The sequence below is a fragment of the Aulonocara sp. 'chitande type north' Nkhata Bay genome, linkage group LG23, assembly GCF_057382095.1.
Source record: "Aulonocara sp. 'chitande type north' Nkhata Bay isolate Kocher_YH1m ecotype deep benthic linkage group LG23, A_spYH_male_GT1.1, whole genome shotgun sequence".
Classification (NCBI taxonomy): domain Eukaryota; kingdom Metazoa; phylum Chordata; class Actinopteri; order Cichliformes; family Cichlidae; genus Aulonocara; species Aulonocara sp. 'chitande type north' Nkhata Bay.
Window position 1 is genome coordinate 14,917,477 of NC_141365.1, and position 20,478 is coordinate 14,937,954.

At 40.4% G+C, this 20,478-nt stretch overlaps 1 protein-coding gene across 3 annotated transcripts in view; it reads right to left on the bottom strand.

The window, feature by feature from the left end:
- lpp (LIM domain containing preferred translocation partner in lipoma) overlaps positions 1-20,478 on the bottom strand; it is a 189,849-nt gene that overhangs the window by 91,655 nt on the left and 77,716 nt on the right. For all 3 annotated transcript variants that reach the window (XM_086283730.1, XM_086283728.1, XM_086283729.1), the window contains exons 5-6: positions 7,848-7,951; positions 731-853 (exon numbers count right to left, since the gene is read on the bottom strand). In XM_086283730.1, coding sequence (XP_086139856.1) covers positions 731-853; positions 7,848-7,951 — 227 coding nt within the window. The remainder of the gene's footprint in view (positions 1-730; positions 854-7,847; positions 7,952-20,478) is intronic.

Genomic DNA, 20,478 nt, shown 5'->3' on the forward strand with positions numbered 1-20,478 from the left:
GGCCCCCACAGAGAACGCCCTTTCAGGTATTTCATTTTTGCTCGAATATGTCACTAGAGAAATGATCTGCATGTGTTCAAAGCCCCACTGAGCCTTCCTCCGCCAAACACAATTGGTTAAGGTTTTTTTATCCGCTTGTCCTACATTCATTGTGTGTCAAACAATTTAGTGAACTGCCCAAGGCTTTGACTTTTTGAAGTTGCCGTTAATATCGTTTAATATCAACTAATGATATAGGTCAAGACTCATTTTGTCATTATTGCATTTTTTTTTTTAAAAGATGCAACATATATAGGTCTGTTTCATGTGGAAACCTAATTTGTATTTTGCAACATTCAACAGTTTAAAAAACTTTTAATTATTCTTTGCATTTTTTAGCACACTTCACAGGAGAGCAGCTACAGGTCTATAAGTGTGCCGTTTATTGTGCGGATATAAGTGTTACTGAATGCCAACAGAGGCTGCACTCACATACTTCAGTAAAAGCATTTGATAACAGCGTGCTTCATGCCCTACTAAGGGTTTTAAGTATTAGAAGTAAAAGCATCAATTCTGCTGACATTTAGTTTCTGTAAAATGTATTTGACAATATTAAAAGGCTAATGTTTCCTTACAGGTCGTGCATAAACTGAAAACGGTAAAAGTCATTTTCAACTTTGGCCTGCAGTAAATGCCCAAGAAAAGCACAGCCTTAAATTCACATCTGCATGACATTTTGTAGGTTACGTACTTGTGTGCTTCGATGCTTGTAGGGCGAGCTGCTCTCCAGGTCTGCCAGTATGCTGGTGAGGGAGTCGATCTCTGCGTCCAGACTGGAGCGCCTCTCTTCCAGCGTCTTTTCATGGCCTTTCACCTGTGAGAAGACGTCCGATAAAGTGTTCAGACTCCTTCACTGTTTGCACACTCTACTGTGGTGCATATGTTTCATTTGAAACATATGCACTAGTTGAACTTCTAAATTACATTAAAATTGAAAACATGTTATTCAAAAACTTTCTAAAATCGTCAAATCTGTTAGCAGATTTCCCCGAACATGAGAAGCACTTTCAGAGCCCAATGTTGCTTCCACCATGCCTCATAAGAAGGGATTTATGCACCTGTTATAGCCTTGTGTTAGCAATACGGTGACTCTCCAGCATACCCAGACTATAGTTACACCATAGTTAGTTAGTTACAAATCAAAGTGAAGTGAAGCAACACCAAATCTGATTGGTCTCCTTGGTAGTCACATGTTCTGTAAATGTCTGATCAGACCTGAAGTCGTCTCTCTTTCCTGCATTTTAGTAAAGTAACTGTTGTTCAGTATTTAAGTGCTCCAACAGTATCATTCATGACTGCAGAGAAATGCAAACAAACCAGCATATAGATATAAACATCAGCATCACGTAGTCTGTTTCATACTCTCACAGCGGCAGTTTGTTTTTTTCCTTTGTCCAAATGGTAAATCTACCACAGATGCACCAATCGATCACCCAGGGACCAGAATTGGTCGATTTCCACTCCTTGGCCTTGACCCTGAACCCCATTAGAGGACCAGAGTGAAAATGTTTGTGTCAACAAACCTAAATCACCAGCTTAACATGGACATTTTAAAGGAGCCAACAAATGATAAGTGATCCTGAGCTCAGAGCTAGCCACAAGCCAGCAGCCTCAGTATTAGCAATGGATCAAAGTAGTAGAGCAACGGGTTGATATCCTTTTATTTGGTGAAGTTATGAACATACAGTGATCCCTCGCTATATCGCAGTTCAACTTCTGCAGCCTCGCTGTTTCACTGATTTTTTTTGTGCATTTTGCATCCTTTTCTTTTTTTAACAACGCATTGTGTTGTGCGTCCTGATTGGCTCTAGACCATTGTCAGTCAATCTCATGCCGTGTCTCCTGTACAGCACAAAATGAGTTCAGCTTGTCAAACTTACATAAATCTTTGATCGCTAGCAGTGTGACTGCTCCGCAACAAACACACGAAACGTCGTCACCTGCGAGTGCCTTTGGTTTCATTCTATAATGCTGGACTTATTTTTCTACGAAGGTTTGAACTTTGAGAGTATTTAAACAAGAGAGAAAATTGTGAAAATGTCCATGCAGGGGTTTTACATTTCACTTATCGTGGGTTATTTTTACAGCGTAACTGGAGGGATCGCTGTACTGTAAATTATGAAGTACCTGGCATTAGTTTTATATCAGCCTTTGTTTGGTAAGGTAAAATAAAATCTGTCAGGTAAAGGTGGAGAGGTGTACACGTTTTCATCAGGGGAAACCGCTGTAAATTTTACCTGTAAATTATTATTGTTATGATTCTCATTATTATTATTGATATTATTCGGAAGAAAACCATAACTGGCAAAAATCGGGATCGGCACACTTAAAGTGGAGTCGCCCAAGAAAATTGCAATCTGTGTTTCTAATCCATGCATTGTGGTCACAGCAACACTCACCTTGGGTGTGGGTTATGTTGTAACAGGTAGGGCTGGGTCATATCATACTGTTCACGGTAATACCGGTATAATGTTGGGCAGAGATAAGAAAATGAAATAATGCGATAGAATATGGGTAAAACGCGCATGCCTTTGTTTTCATGGAAACATGGCGGAAAAACCATGCTGGCGACGGAGAATGAGAAGAGTGAAACAGATGAACCAGAATTGGTTTGTAAAAATGCTGCAAGTTCAGTGGTGTGGAACTGGTTTGGCTTTTGTCCATCAGATACACAACAAAGCACTATTTGTGGTAGCGCATGCTAGCGACGCCCGTATTTTGGAAAATACGGCACACTTAAAATCAATCCTTTGATTTTTCTGACAATCGACAGTGCCCCTTATAATCCCGTGTGCCTTATGTATGAATTCTGGTTGTGTTTACTGACCTCGAAACGATTTTATGTACACGGTGCTCAAAAATCTTTCAAATGTTTTAGTACGACTTTGCTAACCTACGAAGCCGCACCGCTTGATGGATTGTCGGAGCATTACGGCTATTGTAGGCAGGCGCCTCGCGGAGTGATACGTACTGTGCATCAACATAATATTACCATATTGTGTGTGTGTATAACCTCTTTTTAAGTTTTGTGGATATTATACATGGTTATGCTGAGGATATGTCAGCCAATTTCCACTGGAAATGCCTTTTGGTTAAACTGTCAGCAAGGAATTTGCATTTGCACTGTTAAATATTTATGTAACTTTAATGCACATTAAAAAAAAAACAGCTGCTTGTTTAAGTGAAAATACATTGATTTTTTTTCCCCCACTAATAAAGTTGTGGAGTTGTAAAGTATTTTGTCTAGTGTCAATTATATCGTCAGTTATATCGTTGTCACAAATTTTCAAATGTATATCGTGATAAATATTTTTGGTCATATCGCCCTGCTCTAGTAACAGGTACAGCCTGGGTTCACAGGGTCAAGTTACTGTCACCATAATGCCATTGGCGATGAGTATTTCTAACTCTGTGCTGCTCAGAAATATTTTCTCCTGCTTTTTTCTCTCTGCACTTCTTAAACTTTGCATTACAAGTTCGTGTTTCACCTTGACCTCAGACAATCTTTTTAAAAGCCACACATCAATAGCAGAGACTTCTCTCAGTGAGAAAGAAGCGATGCATTGTATGAAAGACAACTTTCATAACACGGTGCACTATTCACCTGCCTTTTACTGCTCTTGGATTTACAGTATCTCATTCTTCATACATTATTCATCACAATCTCATCCAGCACTATTTCACAAAGAAAGGTCAATTCTTTAAAATCAAAGTCAAACTTTTTTTTTAATCCACACTTTGAATGTATTCTGCAGAGGATGCTAAGAATTGCTGTGATTTTTATTTAACTCTGTTATTATCAGAGGAAGCTTGAAAGCATCAGTAACAGGATCACTGCAGCAGCAGTCGCTGATTTATTCATCCGCATTTTTTCTCTTTCGCTTCAGAGAAAAATGCAACCTCGACATATGAAAAGACACAAACTATTTAATCAAAAGAAAAACAAAAGTGATGCGCAGAAATCTGGAAAGTAGTTAAAGTGATCTGACCGATAGTGGCACCCGGTTTTCTACAAAATTCCCGGGAATTTCTCCATGGAACGACAGATGTATTTTTAGTCTTCTGAACTATGCTGCAACTGCAAGAAGACTTCTTGCAATTGCCTGTGGGGGCTTTTTGAGTTGGTTGGATCAGTGGCTGCTTCTTATTCTAATGTTGTGTGTTTGGATTACCTGTCACAATCTATTACAGGCAGGGCTTGCCTCCATTTGGAGCAGAGCTGCTGCTTAAAAACATCTAAGGCAATCATGAGCGGGAGTAAACAAAGCAAAACACTAATGGCTTGTCTCAAATCAACAAAAGAAAAAAACGGGCAAACTTGTTTAACGGTGATAACGAGGAGGATGAAAGGAAACATCGCAGACTTTGTGTTGCGGAGGAATTTGCCGTGTAGGGCTTCGTAATGCGAACTGCAGCCAGGATGAGAGGTTTGTTTTTCTCTCTCCCGCTAAAGGTCTCGGCTTTTACATGTCATAATCCAGACATCTCCCTCTGTCAGGGGGATAAAGACAAGAGCATATTTCTGCTTCTTTTAAGTAAAATGCCATTAAATCGCTGATTTATTCATTCACTATGTAGAATTTCTCCAGAAAGACATTTTTGATTGATATCTTCCCTTTTTTTTCTGAACAGCGTTCTCTTCTGCTCTGGCTGCAGGACACATAATTAAGATACCCGTGGTGTTTTAAGGAATTAAACTGCAGGCCAGAAAGACTCGGCAGTGTGATAGGAAAAGAAAATTTCGAGATGAATACAGGAAAGCACTTTAAAAAATAATTGAGGGATGGAATTTCTTATGTAATTTCAGGCCTTGAAAATCTTTTCCTTCATCTCTCCACACAAGAAAAATCAAGAATAGTGGCAAAAATTACAGCAGCAAAAAGGGAACTAAATTAATGCTCGTGATTATAACCATCATCCTGTTCAGCTAATGTGTTGCATTTGACAGCTGTCCTGACAAAACCACCGATCTCCAAAAGCTGAGATGTTCATACACGAAGGAAAACAATAATATTTATACTCTTACTAGCTTTGCATTTTTAACCTACGGGAACAAAGCAGTCTGAGTTAAAGGGCCCATATCATGCAAATGTATATGTTATATTTATATTCTGGGGTTTTTCTCGCACATGTCTGCATGATTTACAATTCAAAAGAAACCCTTTATTTATCATATACAGACCACAAATGATGCAGTCCCATCAGTTCAGCCTCTGTCTGTTTTAGTTCCTGTCACCTAAAGGCCCCAGTGGTAATACATGGGAATACATGTAAAAACGGCAAAGAGCTCTATTATGATTAAGGGACGTATGCTGAGCTAGAAGCCAGTTTACGGCCCAGCTGCCTCTTTTATTGTGCAGGTTTCCCACTTCTAAAACCTTCCTAGCACCTTCAAAGGTCTGTGTGTTTATGTGACATTATCACTTCAAGTCCACGGGTTCTGTGGGAACTCGCAAGCACAATGCACATGTGCAGCGGGATGCACGGCACAGATGCAAACCTGGAAGCTATCAGCTTTATTTTGGCTCACGGACCAGGCTACCAACTTCCACTGGAGTTAGCAGGTAACCAATTCTGCTCAATTTATACAGACTTTTCTTCTGATTCATCAACATTTTCTCAAAAACATCTACACGCGTTTGAGCACGACAAAATCCGAGGCACGGGGGAAAAAGAAAGGGAAGATATCAATCAGATCCAACCAAACAAGTTTAAAGCCAAAGTGTGTAAGGGTCAGTGACCCTGGACGAATGGACAGAGGTAAACTGAAATCCCTGGCATTGGAACATGCAGGGAACATTTTTACTTCAACTTTGCAACATTTTTAAAATCATTATTTTCCTTTAACAGATGAGATCCGGACAGAATATCCAGACATATGAGAAAGGTTTGGCATTTTTACCATGAAGCTATGTGGCACTCACCTTTAGTTTGTGAGCTTTACCAACATACAGGGATTTTTGACATCATAATAATATATATTTGATAGACGTTCAGAAAAGGCCAAAGTGCCACATGTTGCCTTCAAACAAATCCATCTGATTGAAGAGATGCTTACAGGAAGTGGAAACGTTGTACTGTAACTTGGCAAATTGATTTCATTTTCTACTGTCTCTGATTATAGGTAAAGTTTTAAAAATACATTTTTGCATGATAGTAGGAGTCTGGATTTCATCTCCCAGTTATACTGAAATATAATATAGGAGTTTAAGAAGGGAGGTGAAAGCATGGAAAACCTGCTCAGGTTCATATGGACAAGTGAAAATTTATAGATCTGTTCACAGTTAACAAATGTGTAGATACCAGTAAAACTGACTGTTAGATGTCCAGAAAATCCTCTAAGCATGCTGCCTGTAAAGTCTGCCATTACTCCACCAGACATGTGTTCACCACTTTGCTCACCTGTTACCGTTTAGCACATGCAGACAAGGACCCAGATTATTCCCAGTTAGATTTATTTTTAAAAGCTTTTTCATCCAGAGAATTTTGACTGCTTAGAAATGTATAAAACTGCTACAAAAGACTTCTAAGCAATAAATGTGAGCCAAAAGATTAATAAGAAATACCAGCACCAAGGAGACATTTTTTAAATGATTCAAAGTTTCTGGATGTGGCGATGTAGATTAAATTCAGCTTTTTCCTCAATCATCAGAAAAGCGTACAAGATTTAAGACTGAAAAGTTAAAAACTTGTGCTGCATTCCTGTCTCCAGGTACAAATCGAGAGGATGCTGGGTCGTAAGTGTAGGTGTAACATTATTAAACTGTAACAAAGTGAACAGGATCGACACTGATTGTTGAGCAGCAGCCGGAGTTTAGGTAGAAACTGCCCCACCCAGCAAGCACAAGATCAAAGTCATCAGCCTTCATTAAACTAAGGGGTATATGGAAGTTTAAGGTTTCCGTAGACTTCTAAGAAGAGAAGTAAATTCTGTTGTACGCCTATTGCATTCCTCACTGCTCACGTGTCTCTGTGCTCTGCCTAAAGTGTAAGAGGGGAGCAGCTCTGCTGGCTGGCTGAACCTGACGTTCAACAAAGCCATGAAATTCAGAACTCCAACAGTCGAAGCGCTGCACCTTTTAAAATAACTGCGTGACTTTGAAAGTGCTTTAGATTACATTAAGGTCATAGCGCAGCATGCATGCACGTATACTGATAGTCCTAGGGTTTTTTAAAGCTTTTAAAGTTTTATACTTACTGTGTTTACAGTTTGTGTGGGAAGAGCAGTGAATTTACACACAATGCATAACTTATTTGAATTATGCAACATTCTGTCTCCAAGCTTACAAAGGAAGCATTCATTTAGGATAGAAAACTGGTCAGATCAAATGAGGGGCTTGAAGAGGGAGACTTTCTTTCTTCCTGTTTGCAGCGAACAAAGGAATGTGAAGCACTTGGAGGATTTCATAGCAGAGGTCGAGCGCTGCGAGCGTCAGCCAGAGGTGCAGAGGCCAGAAATCCCAGGAGGGCCAAATGCCTGTGGGTATTATGACCAGCAAAGCGCAGAAAAGTGACCGGGCTCCACCAATAGGTGTCAGCCTTCCATCCTTCCTGCATCAGAGCCCTCGGAAATGTTTGTGTGTGTGTGTGTGTGTGTGGGGGGGTCCACGGGTGGAGAGCGGCTGGCTCCAGGCAGCATCTGGAGCTGGACGTCTCTGCATTTGGCTGCAGCTCAAATGGACAAATAGTTTTGCTGGACTTGGTACGTGAACTCAGTGCGGCGCTCGGGGCTGTCTTTGCTTTCTGCGCCGACTCTTAGAGAGTTACTGACAACCAAGAAAATTTAATAGAACAGCGGCTCCTCTCACCTGATAATCGTATGAGTTCCCCAGCGGTGGAGGAGGGAAGGAACCAGGGGATGACAGGAAGCCGGTTGACTCTTCGACAGGTGGTGGAGGGGGAGGGTAGTCCGCTGGGATGGAGACACACGTGCACACACACACCAAGAAAAACAAAAACGGCTCATTAAATACTTCCCCTTTTTTTTTCTTTTACAAACAAACTGTCACAATTGTGAAAGAACACACACAGTCCACCGCTGAAAAAACACCGGCAAAAAAAAAAAAAAAAAAGATTAAAAAAAGATGTTTCATTTACAACAACCAGCACAACAGGTGCCGAAAACAAGGTAAAGGGTTACAAATCTATGGAGAAATAGTGCACATGATGCTCTGCATGGTCGAGGTTAAAAGTAGATTACACTGTAAGCCTGCTTATAGCGCATAAATACATGACTGGCTCTGGAGCGTCCAGCATGTTGACACAAACATGATTTATAAAGTATGTAAGTGCATCAAATTATCATTTTGAGACGCATTAATGCATCACCATCTGTTTTAACATTAAGTTTGTATTTTCTGCATATTTTTATTCTGTATATATGGTGTTTGTTATGATTACTGCGTGCCTTTCTTTTATCCCCGATGCGGGACAGTCCCTCAGTTTCGTTGTACTACTCTACAAAGCATGACTGTGCAATGACAATAAAAAGTTTAAGTATTTTACAGGAAGTTTTATGGGGTAGAAAGATGTTCTTTACACCTGCAGGTTAGATGTCAGCTGGATCAAATGCTCAAACATTAGGTTTGAGCTTTAACAATCAATATATATGCATATTTTTTATTAGTAACAATCAATAAAACTGCTTTTGTTTTTCACCACTGGATTCTGCAATTTCCTTTATTTCTAATGAGCATTTTAGCACCTTTCAGCTCTTTGTTCTGGTTTTCCACCTCACTGATCTCAGTATTACTTTTGCCCACTGCACAGCAGGAAGTTGCTAACCCATAAAAGTTACCTGCCTAGTTATGACACTACAGAAATTCAGTAACTAGGTGGTCAGCACCACTGATACCAGAGGTTACTGGGAGTGGGCTTAAGTAACAAAATAACCTATTTTTGGCTGATGCAGCTCACAAATGCTGTCCACCATCAGTTTTATTCCCACTTCTCTCCCTAATGGAGCTAAAATCAACTCAAAACGAATGCTGATATTAATCGTTGCATCTGCAGGTCACTGTTTGCAAACATGTCTGCCATACGAGAGCCGTGTGCACAAATGTGCGGTGTTTTTAATTTGAACTGAACATTTTTTGTTCAGCGTGACAGCATTTTGATTATTTTTATTATTAGCGGTTTATCTTGCAATTCAATTGAAAACAACTCAGCAGGGTCTAATTCATTATTCTGACTTATTTAAGTAGTTTAAAACGCGACAATGGCATTTTGTCATTAAGGTGTTGAACCGACTGAAAGATGCAGTGTAATGTAGCAAGTTGTTTAACGAGCGCACATTTGTTATACAGAACGCCGGTTGCAGAGTAGCTGATGAAGACTTATTATTAGAAGTCATCATCATTTGCATGAACTGCAAAATCAAGTCTAACATATGGAAGAGGTCATAGAGTTAAAAAAAAGAGAGACTGCGAGCGAATGAGACAAAGAAGTACAGCCTCGCTATCCCACGTCAACGGACTGACACACATAATTGCAGCAATTTGGTTAACTAAGAAGTACTAATCTGGAGCAAGCGTGGCTTTTCCCCCCCTCTCTCCCTGAAATTGAAATGTTGTGTTACAGACGGGTTAGACTAGGTGTTTGCCGTGCCAGACGACGAGAAACAAGCTAAATTTGTAGTTCTGAAGTGCACGCTAATCCAAGGATTGCATCCTGCCACATGTTTCAGACAGGATAAGGAGTTACATGCCAAATTAAATTCTGATTTGGCTTCTCTCGGCACAGGACTTAAGACTGAATCATTTGACCATGTACTTCTAAGTACCAAACCAGACATGAGCTTTGCAAATTAAAGGCTTTTATGAGACGTAATGGGAATTTGTTCCAATGCTAAGACTTTGATGAGTCCTGTTCTGAAATTCCATTTGCATTCCATGGCTTTTATCTGTTTTCATTAGAATCTAATTGATGTCATCAATGTAGTTTATCCAAGGCAGCTGACCAAATTAATTAAGCGTGGTTTTCAGTTGCCTCAACACAACGGCAGAAAGAGGGGGGGGGAAAAGGAAACGAAGACAGAGAGATAATGCAGCATGGTTAAAATTGGACACTTCTGCGTCTTGAGCATTACTACGTTCAAGAAATTGTGAGCATTGCATTAAACATTCCCTCTGGGCACTTGAGGCCCTCCATGTGAATTGTTTATATAATAACCTTGTGACCTCCACTAAAACTCCAGAGTGTAACAGCTCCTCTAAACCTCTGGGAGAGAAAATAAAATATGCTGCTCGACAACAAGGCTCGGGCCCGGCCCGCCCTCCCCTCCACCATGGATCCTTTTTACCCGAATATAAGTCACTTGTAACTTGTGGCTTACAGAGAATTAAATCATTAAGTTGCATGTACGTTTCTCTCAAACATCAAAGATGTTTTGGATTCATCACTTCAGGAAACACGAGTTGTAAATGTTTCAGAGAATCATGTTTTATTGAAAAGGTTTTATAGCTTTGTGCGTGGAACAGTGGAAAGCAAGACTTGGAGGAGGAACGGGGGTCATTAGGCATCTTTGCTCAAAGGATGTTTCTGACCATTTCCCCTCTTGACCCAATTTCTTTTCCCCCATCCGTCATTGCACCAGTCATTTAGGAGTGAATCGCATTAGTGTGCTAATGTTAAATTCAAAAAAGAAAAAAAACTTTGCATGCACTGTTTGCACCCCCCAGTAGTCTTTTCAAGGAAAACCATTCTGTCTCATAAAAAAATGCACTCAGCCTTGGAGATGTTTGCAGCTGATTCAGGGTCAGAAAGAAACGGCGTTTAAGAAGAAGCCTTTCGAATTAAGTGGCGTGTAATGTTATCTCTCATTTCCATAAGTGAACATTCTTTTATAAGAGGAATGATCTTACTCTTGAAAATACAACACACCTGAGACCAGAAGATCTTCACTGCCATTCAAACACTCCTGACTTTATTGGTTTCAACTAGAAGCCATACATTATATATGTAAAACAATATCTTAAGCCAACATAATTTCTAAAGGTTACAACAACAAAAAAAAGTTTAACTTCCCCGAGCTAGTAATTACAAGTGTTTACAGACAAGCTGTCTTTTCCACTGTGGTAATCTGCTAGCAACCAAAGCAGACACAAGGTGGTTTTCGGGGCAGGAGCCTCTTTGCGACCATTAGCAACTTCCAGCAAGCAGTCGACAACCAGTCCAGTGACCAGTGGTTGCTAGATGGTTGCAGAGCGGTCTCTAGGTTTGTGTGATTGAGGCCTAAGACTTCTGCTAGAAATCTACGTGGGAACTTAAGACATAACTGGAAACCCCTTTAACCCTGCACCATGGCGCCGTGGCCTACACAATTCAGTCTTCACAGGCTCGACGTGTAATCACGTTTCTTGCGAGGTGCACATCCGGTTATATAAAAGGCCATGTGTAGCGCTAAATGGGTTTCCGAACAGGTCCCAAGTTACAACGTAGATTTCCCACATTAGTCTAAATGTTGTTGCTCGTCACATGGACATGATGACGATAGCTTCTCTCTGTTTAGATCCACCCTTAGCATCACTGTTCAACAGCACTGTGTAATCAAAAGCTATTAAGGCTGCCTTTAATAGTCAGTTTGATGCTTTTATTATCTAAATATTAATACCCTTCATCGTTATTCCTTCGTGCTTGCCTCATGTTCAAAGTGCTATTCACATTTAGCATGTTTAAAATACATAGCATATCATTCTAACTGCATTACTGTAAAAATAGCAGGAATAAAGTCCTGGGGTATTCAGAGAGGGCAACCACCAATGCACAAATTAAGTCCGAAGAAATTTAACGGGTTCTTCTTTTTCCTTCCTTTTGGCATAATCTTGGTAGATGAATGACAGTAAACTGTAGGCTTGGTGTCAAGTTTTCCAGTACAACCTCAAGAACCCTTCAAACAAGGAACTTAACTTATATTTCTACGACCTGTAGGACATAGTTCTAGTTTTGGTTCCTGAACTCAGTTCCTGCCTCTGAGTCAATATTAGAGCGAGAGGTGGTAAACTGGATGAATATTATTAAAATGTAAACCGCAGTTTCTGTAGGCAGACCGGGCTGAAAGGGAGAATGTAAGAGTGTGGGCAAAAACACTGAAGCAGGCTATTGTAATATTCATTTTGATTCTATATTAGAGCACAGTGGTTGTTTTAAATATTGCAAAATGGGGAAAGTCTCACCCAGAAATCTACATACTAAAAACACCATTTGCAGTGCAAACAGAAATATTTTTAAAATTTTTCACTTCTCTTTCTTTTCAACCACAGACACACATACACACAGTCAAATCTTCATGTCTTCCTTATCAGAAAGAATCCCTCTCACCTGCAGCTAAACACCAACATATTAAGTGAAAAAAGAACTTTTTAAACTTACTAACTAACTAAATAAACTGTGAACCTGGACGTCCCAACGCTACAAATCAAATCCTGGGTTTCTGCTTCCTGAAATGACGAATCCAAAACATCTTTGTCCACAAAAACTTTGTCCCATTGGTGTCAGCCATGGGACTCAATCTTTCTATTTCTAATAATAAACAAAAAAAAAACAAAAAAACGACAACACGGGTTTTAGCACTCGCTGTTCAGCGGCTCTGAGCTGTGCTAATGCCGTTAGGCTTTTAAGCAGTGTGAAGCAGACAGAGCGAGAACGGCTCCTGTGCTGTGAATGAAGCTGACTCCATTTGTGACAATAGGGAGATGAAAGCTCCAAGTGCGCACTAATGAGAGAAGCAGCAGGAACACCTACTTAATACGACAACTTCCCCTCTCTTTATTGAGCAATTACTTTTAAGTAGCCGCTTTGTGAACAAGGAATCCTAATCAGTGATTAAAGTTATTTGAGAGGCCGTAAGAGGTGTAATTGGTTATTGGGAACCCTGAGTATTGTTAAGGGGGTGACAAAGGGGTGCGGATGGATCCAGCTGTGACGCTGAGGGACTTGTATTTAACTTTTGTTTTTAACTAAGTGATACATTTATTAACACTTCAAATACTGATAATTGTGAGCGACTCATTCTTGAATGTATGCGTGCGACTTCTCTTTAGTATAGTGTATTTTATTATCCCGTCTGCGTGGATTTGAATCAGTTTTTCTAAATTATGTAGTTGAGAGGAGCTTCTGTGCCTCGGATGGAGGAGTTATAAATTTTGAGGGTCTTGTTCACCACGTTGGGGCAGACCGGAGCGACAGATTGACAGATGAATTGCTGGATCTTCTGCCGGGATGCTGTACTGGTCTGTTGTTGTAAAGAGAGCGCAAGGCATAAAGAAGAAGTTCTCGTTTTACCAGTCAGTCGATCTAAATTCGTATGCCTCACATATGGCCGTGAGCTGGGGGTACTGAGGATGAAAGCCGCGGAAACTAGCTTCCACTGAAGGGTGTCTGGGCTCTGCTCGAAAGGAGCTAGCTGAGGTGGTTCGTGCACCTGGCTCGAATGCTTGGGTGAATTTTTGTGTTTCTGTTCTACTGGTAGGAAACTGCAGGACAGAACCAAGACACGAGGAGAGACGACATATTTTGGCTGGCCTAGTAAGGCCTCGGGATCCCATTTAAGACTTGGACCGGAGAGAGACGAGTCCAGGTGTCTCTGCTTAAACTGTGACTTGAATACAGGTAAGTGTCAGAAGATGGACGGATGGAAAGATTTCAGTATTTGAGTTGCACGATAAACTAGTCAAGCGTCATGAAAATTTCCCCCGATGACAAAAAATGATTATATCTTCAAAAACAATGAAAAACTGGAGAAATCAACTCAGTTTTCTCAAGAAAATATCACAGAACAGATGCAGATCTCCTTCTAGTTTCAGAGACTCCATTCATGCATATTGTGGAGGGAATTATCAGCAGTGGAGGTGTGAAGTCTCAGAATGCTCTTGTTAAAAGTGTTACAGATAAGAGATTTCAGCAGAGGAATAAAAGAATCTTTGCAGATTGTAAGTGAGTGTTTGTTGTAGTACTTCTGATCTGGACTAAGGATTAGTCAGTTCTGTGGGGGCAGGAAGATTGTTGAGCATATGTTTTCAGATTTACATATGTACAACATTATCAGAGTTACACGTGTGTAAGCGGTGGCCATCTGGCCTCTAAGGACTTAGGACAAAGCCTGGCAAAGAATATAACTGCCTTTCGCATAACAGCCCACATTTCTGCAAACAGAACAGTCTGAAGCAGAAAGAGCACAAACTGAGGAAACCTAAAATACAGGGAAAGAGCGATTTGGGCGCGCAGCACATAAATCCTCTCCCACAATATGAACTTGATTTACTGCTGAACGCTTGAGCCTCTGCTGTCCGTTAAGATAAGATAAGATAAGATAAGATAAGATAGAACTTTATTAATCCCTCGGGTGGGTTCCTCTGGGAAATTCGACTTCCAAAAAGCACAGCAACGACCGAAGTTACAGTTACAGAATTGTTATATATATATATATATATATATATATATATATATATACACATACATACATACATACATACATACATACATACATATATACATATACACACACACACACACACACACACACATATATAAATACAGAGACAAATATAAATAAAATATACAAAGGGGATAAATAGAATAAATAGGAATAAAAAATAAAAATACAAGTGAATTGCACATTTCAAGTATTGAGTCTATTGCACCGTTGACTATTTACAAAAAGTATTGCACAAGGTATTGTACAGTGAGGTGAAGAGGCACTACAGCTTAGTTGTTCCCCCCTCCTTTGTCCTCCTGTTTCCCCTCCCTCTCCCCTCCAGAGAGGAGTTAAACAGTTTGATGGCGTGTGGGACAAAGGAGTTTTTAAGTCTGTTAGTTCTTGTCTTGGGGAGAAGCAACCTGTCACTGAACAGACTCTTCTGATTGTTAATGGCCGTGTGCAGAGGATGCCTAGCATTGTTCATAATGTCCATCAGTTTCTTTAATGTCCTTTTCTCTGCCACTGTCACCAGAGTGTCCAGCTTCATGCCGACCACAGAGCCAGCCTTCCTGATCAGTTTCTCCAGCCTGCATGAGTCCTTCTTTGCTGTGCTGCTCCCCCAGCACACCACAGCATAGAAAAGTACTCCAGCAACCACCGACTGGTAAAACATCCTCAGGAGCTTCCTGCAGATGTTAAAAGACCTCAGCCTCCTGAGGAAGTACAGTCGGCTTTGGGCTTTTTTATACAGGTGCTCTGTGTTACATGACCAGTCCAGTTTATTGTCCACCCACAGCCCGAGGTACTTTAGCATTTACACATGCTGCACTGAGCCTAAACAATGCAGGACAGTGATCCAGTGTCGGTCCACACATGGTGGCCAAAGTTTAAGAACATTAACAATACCCATCCTCTAAAATCAGTCTTTTACGTCTGTACAAATGTGAAATAACCGATATTCCAAATAAAGGGAAGTCAGGAAAAAAAGCTTTGTTTTATTGAGCAGCAAATACATAATCCCTCTCAGACAAAATGGACAAAAAGTATTTCAAGTCCACATGTTTTATCTCCACATACCCACTCCAAATGTGCTGTGGAAGAGGTTGAGAGCACATTGTTTTGACATAATTATGGACTCGTTTTATTCCATCTTCCGCTGGTAAAGAGCAGCTGAGCCCTGTTCCTAATTAGCATGATATGTATAGAAGAGTGATTTACGACTTCATTTGGTTTAGAGATGCAAGGGAGGGATTTGAAGTCTTTGGAGATGTACTTGTTTTAAGTGTAAAAGGAGCAGACCAAAATTGGCTTCTGCTATTCTACGGAGAAATCCCACAGGAGGAAAAAAAACTGCGATCAGGAACAATAGGCGGATTATGTTTTCGCACAAAAGCAAAGAAACAAATACTGAGGAAAGGTGAACGCTTGAAACGATAAATGGGCTGAACAATTAGCGTCTTAAGATGTGTTGTTAGCAGTGTTTTGTGATGAGCAAAAGCGTGATTCATCAAAGGTGCAGAGGGGAGCTTTGCTGTCGTTTCTTCTAAACAAAGTGGTGAGCGAGTAAATGAAGCGAGTCAAATGTCACAGCAGAAAGCCACCGCTGTGTAAACTCTGCCAGTTTCATAACGTGAAACCTTTTCACAGAGACAATCGGCTGTAAGCCTGCAGACGAGCCGGTTCTTGTGCGCGACGAGTTGTGCCGTCAACTTTAACTTATAACACATGGCTTCGCGATCCGATAAAATGACACATTCGTAAGGAGGTTTTTCTAAAGCCAACAAGTAGAGTTGAAGACCGTAAATGTTAAAATCAAATTTAAGCGTAATTAAATTGAATGGATGTTTAATGTAACTTCTTAGGTGTCCTGACGCGTTTGAGTCACTGAGCTGCTCGGAAACATCTTTAATCGTTTAAAGAGATGCTTAAAGCACCAATACAAGAAGTTAATCTAACACAGCAACTGGAGGAGCTGAGTGCTCTCTCCAAATACTGATCAGAATGTCATGTGCTCATAGTGAATCAAAGGAAATGCCACATCAAATCATATCATCGACGGAGTACTCATACAAAAAGCGGCACATAATGAATCACCAACGAGCTTGGAGAATAAAACGTTTGTTCTCAAGCATTAGGAATATATCTAAGAAGTATTATATTAGTAGCAATTATGTTATGCATACAACTCTATTACTGTGCAGCTACACTGAACGTGTAATAATATGCAGACAGCTACCCTTCCATTACAGTTGATTAAGAAGTCTACACCGTGTGTGAGAAAAAAGAAAATGCCATGAAAATAGAAAATAGATTAGTTGCTATTTTTTTCTCCTTTTTTTGACCAAAAGAATAGGAGTCGAACAAACTGAAAATTGTTTTTCTTCGTAGAGCGGAAGAGATCACCCTAACAGGAAAAGAAAAAGAAGAACACTTTCGGTGCAGAGCTGCTGCTCCATTGGGTCCAAAAGAGGCCAACTGATCTAGAGGCCTTCTGCTCTCAATGTCTCGTAAGCTTAGAGGAGAACACATCTCTCATCTGCAATAAGAATATCGTAGGATCCTAAAACCTGAAACTTGGCATGTTTGGCTGTTTCTGGTGCCACCCAAACCGGACACAGGCGGGATAAAACAAATCACCTGGGCCAATCTATCAGCTGACTGATCACAGGTAGTGCAGATATTCGGGATCGTTAATGATGAGTGCCGAAACGCCTAAATGCTTATGGCAACTTGGCATCAATATCATCGTCTTTCAAAGCACCTCGAGCACAATCGATCTCCTCTGATCTCAGAAGTTAAGTAGGGTCAGGTCTGGTTAGTACTCGGATGGGCCGCCCGGAAATACCAACTGGTTTAAGCTCAGAGGTGGCTGTAGCTTAGGAGTATCCTCGGGCAAGATACCGAACCCCAAGTTGCTTCCGATGCATTCATCGTGAGTGTGAATGTTCGATAGAAAGCTCTTCGGCATAGAGAGAATGGGTGTGTGTGAAAGGGTTAATGAGGCCTGTAGTATAAAGCACTTTGAGGGTTCAAGCAGAGTAGAAAAACACTATGTAAGAACCAGTCCATTTATCATACATTATGCTGGGCTATGAGAATGTCCGATTGAACAAATAAAAGCACTGCTGCATTTAGCATTAGCCCAGAAAAAAATGTACATTAAAAATGTAAATTTCTCATTTTTGGATTGAATTTTTGACAGCATGTACAAAGGAAATGTAATCATTTTAAGGATGATGAAGTTTATTATTGCTGTTATTTGATAAAATCCAAAGCTAAACTATGAATGACTAGAAGGCCAAGAGTTCCCATGTGCAAGTTCAGTTTTCGAGATCTTACTCAGCAGTCAAACTTCCTTACATTATGTAGACACAACCATGAAAGAATAGACAGGATATGTAGAAAACCGTTTTAGCAATACTACAAACTCTGAGGATGAGCCGTGAGATTTAGAGAAGTGAAATGTCTCATACTTGTAAGATTACGCTAAAAATCTGTGGCTGTTATAGCCCGATGAAATACACACTGAAATAAATATCGTTAGCACGGAGGAAACAACATTGCGCGAAACTTCCAAGCAGAAAGATTCTCCTCGGTTAAGACTTTGCACACACGGCAGAAAACACACAACAAGTAGCTGAAGTAGAGCATGTGTTCCAGTTAAGATAAAAGTAGCCTTGTTACGCGCTGTGAGCTGGAGCCTGTGGTATCTACGGGGACACTGACACACTCAGTGGTGGATTTCCTGTAAATTCTCCTGGTGACACCCATGAGGGACTCTGACATAACAACCGGTAGTCAGTTTGCCTCTGGCCAGTCAAGCAGGGAGGAATAAAAACAGCTTATGCACATGTTCGACACTTTGGAACTGCTCTGAGCAAACAATTAGCAGGTTTCTGGTAACTTAACGTGAAAAAGTTCTTTGTTTTAAACAGCAGAATAACAGCACTTCTCAGATGTTTAACTTTCACTATGATTAGCCCACTGCACAAAAAGTTTTATCTTGATAACAAGCAGAAAGACATTATGAGACATTACAGCAAGTTACTGACGCAAAATAACTTCAGTATCAAAAGGTTGTGGTTTTGGGGCTATCGCTTCACATCAATCAGACTATAAAGCATTAAATATTTGAAATATTCTGAATGGAAATGCAAATGATGACTCACTCCAGAGTGATTCAGTTTCCCATGCTGTGTCTGACAGTCTTTGTTCACACCATATACATGTTTACATTCATTTCATGGAGGGGGAAAAAAATCCCCATTTGAACGTTTGAGTAAGATCATTCTTCAGAACTGCAGAGCAGCTGTTTGCACGAAGCAGTGAATCAACGACAAGGCCCCTCTAACGACTGAAACGCCTCTCAAAATAGTGTCAGAGTTGGAATGTGAAGAAAAAAGGCACAAGACAAAATTCAAAAGACACCCCTGGTGTGAAATCTGAAGAGAGTCAGCAGAAAGCAAATCTCCGGTCTGTGTCGCGAGGACGGTCTCTGTCCTCAACATCACGTTTACCATCCCGTTCTCGCGCGTAGGTTACAGCGAAACAGAGAAGTCCCAGGGAGCGCTGAGCGGACACTGACTCGTCATCAGCATGTTTTCATCTGTTCGCACAGCTGCACGAGTGCTAAACATTTTAACCAGCATACCTCGCTCTATGACTATGAAAGCAAAACATGTCAAAGAAGAACATTAGCTCTAAAACAGGCCGCTTCTCATAAAATATAATGATTTATTCCTCTGGGTTTTAAGGAAAGGCCGCAGTGTCCTACATCAATAACACAAGGGCTTTTTAAACTATTTTCAGAGCTTGACGGCACCCATTAAATGACACACTGTTGTCAATACCGTTTTAGCAAAGCTGGGCCTAATATGCTTCAGAGGAGTAGTTTTCGTTGCAGAGCTGTTGCAGTGGATTGCGTTACCTTGTACAGTTATTCATCATATTTTGTCCACCTCTCCCACAGGATGTTGCATCGTGATTTTAAAAATCACACAACCTTTAAAAAAATTTGCAAAAATAAATCTTTAAAGCTAAGCTCCGGCGTAAAAGCCGGCATTAAAAAAAAAAAAAAAAAAACTGGAGCAATAGTGGCTCTACGAAAAAACAATCAAACCTTCCTACAGTGCATGTACCATATGAGATCAACTTAAACCCCAAAATCTTTTATTGGAAGGAACTTTGAGTCTCTGTCTGAGACATATATGTCTTTCACTTCCTATTTTCTGGGGCTTTAATCAGAACAAGTGATCCTCAAATAAAAAATAATTAAATAAATAAAATCTAAATGCAGGTTTGGCTAACTGTCTGCCACCCCGTCTGCACACAGTAAACATGGCCTCAGAGTGCTCATTCCAGCCCCAATGCTGGCCCCTGCTAGACAAAAGGGACAGCAGGGTGCTGTGCCAAATTGACTTGTCCCTAATTTTTTATGCTAATCCTCAATTTTACATCAGGCAGTCCCCACGTTTGATATAACAGATATTAAACAGATAAATGAGGAGACACCCAGATAATCTGTTCATAAAGACGTCTTATCCGCTGACAAGTGGAGATGTCTGCAGATGGCTTTACATATTTGCATGATCAAAACGCTGACAACAACCAATCGAGTGTCATTTCTAAATGTTTTAATGGAAAGGGGAATGCTTAAGCAGCCCATGAAAGCTCAGCACTCTGCAAAATCTGCAAGATGCTGCAACCTATAGATGTTTAATCAACAGTGTCACATAGAACTAAACCCAGAGCAGCTGGAAACATCTGCACATGTGCAGAAGAAGAGGCTATTTGACAGTTTTCCCAGTTTATGTAAATGCAGTAAAAAGTGACATTGAAAGGTCAGGTTTCCATGGGTCACTTTGACCTCATTCAGCTCAGCAGAGTAAAACATTTACATTACAAAGTACAACACTGCAATTATTATATAATGTACAGATGTATTCCCAGCCTCTTCATATTGTTTCATTAATCCTCTTAATACCCGGACAATGCATAACGCAGAAAATAAGACAGTGGCTATG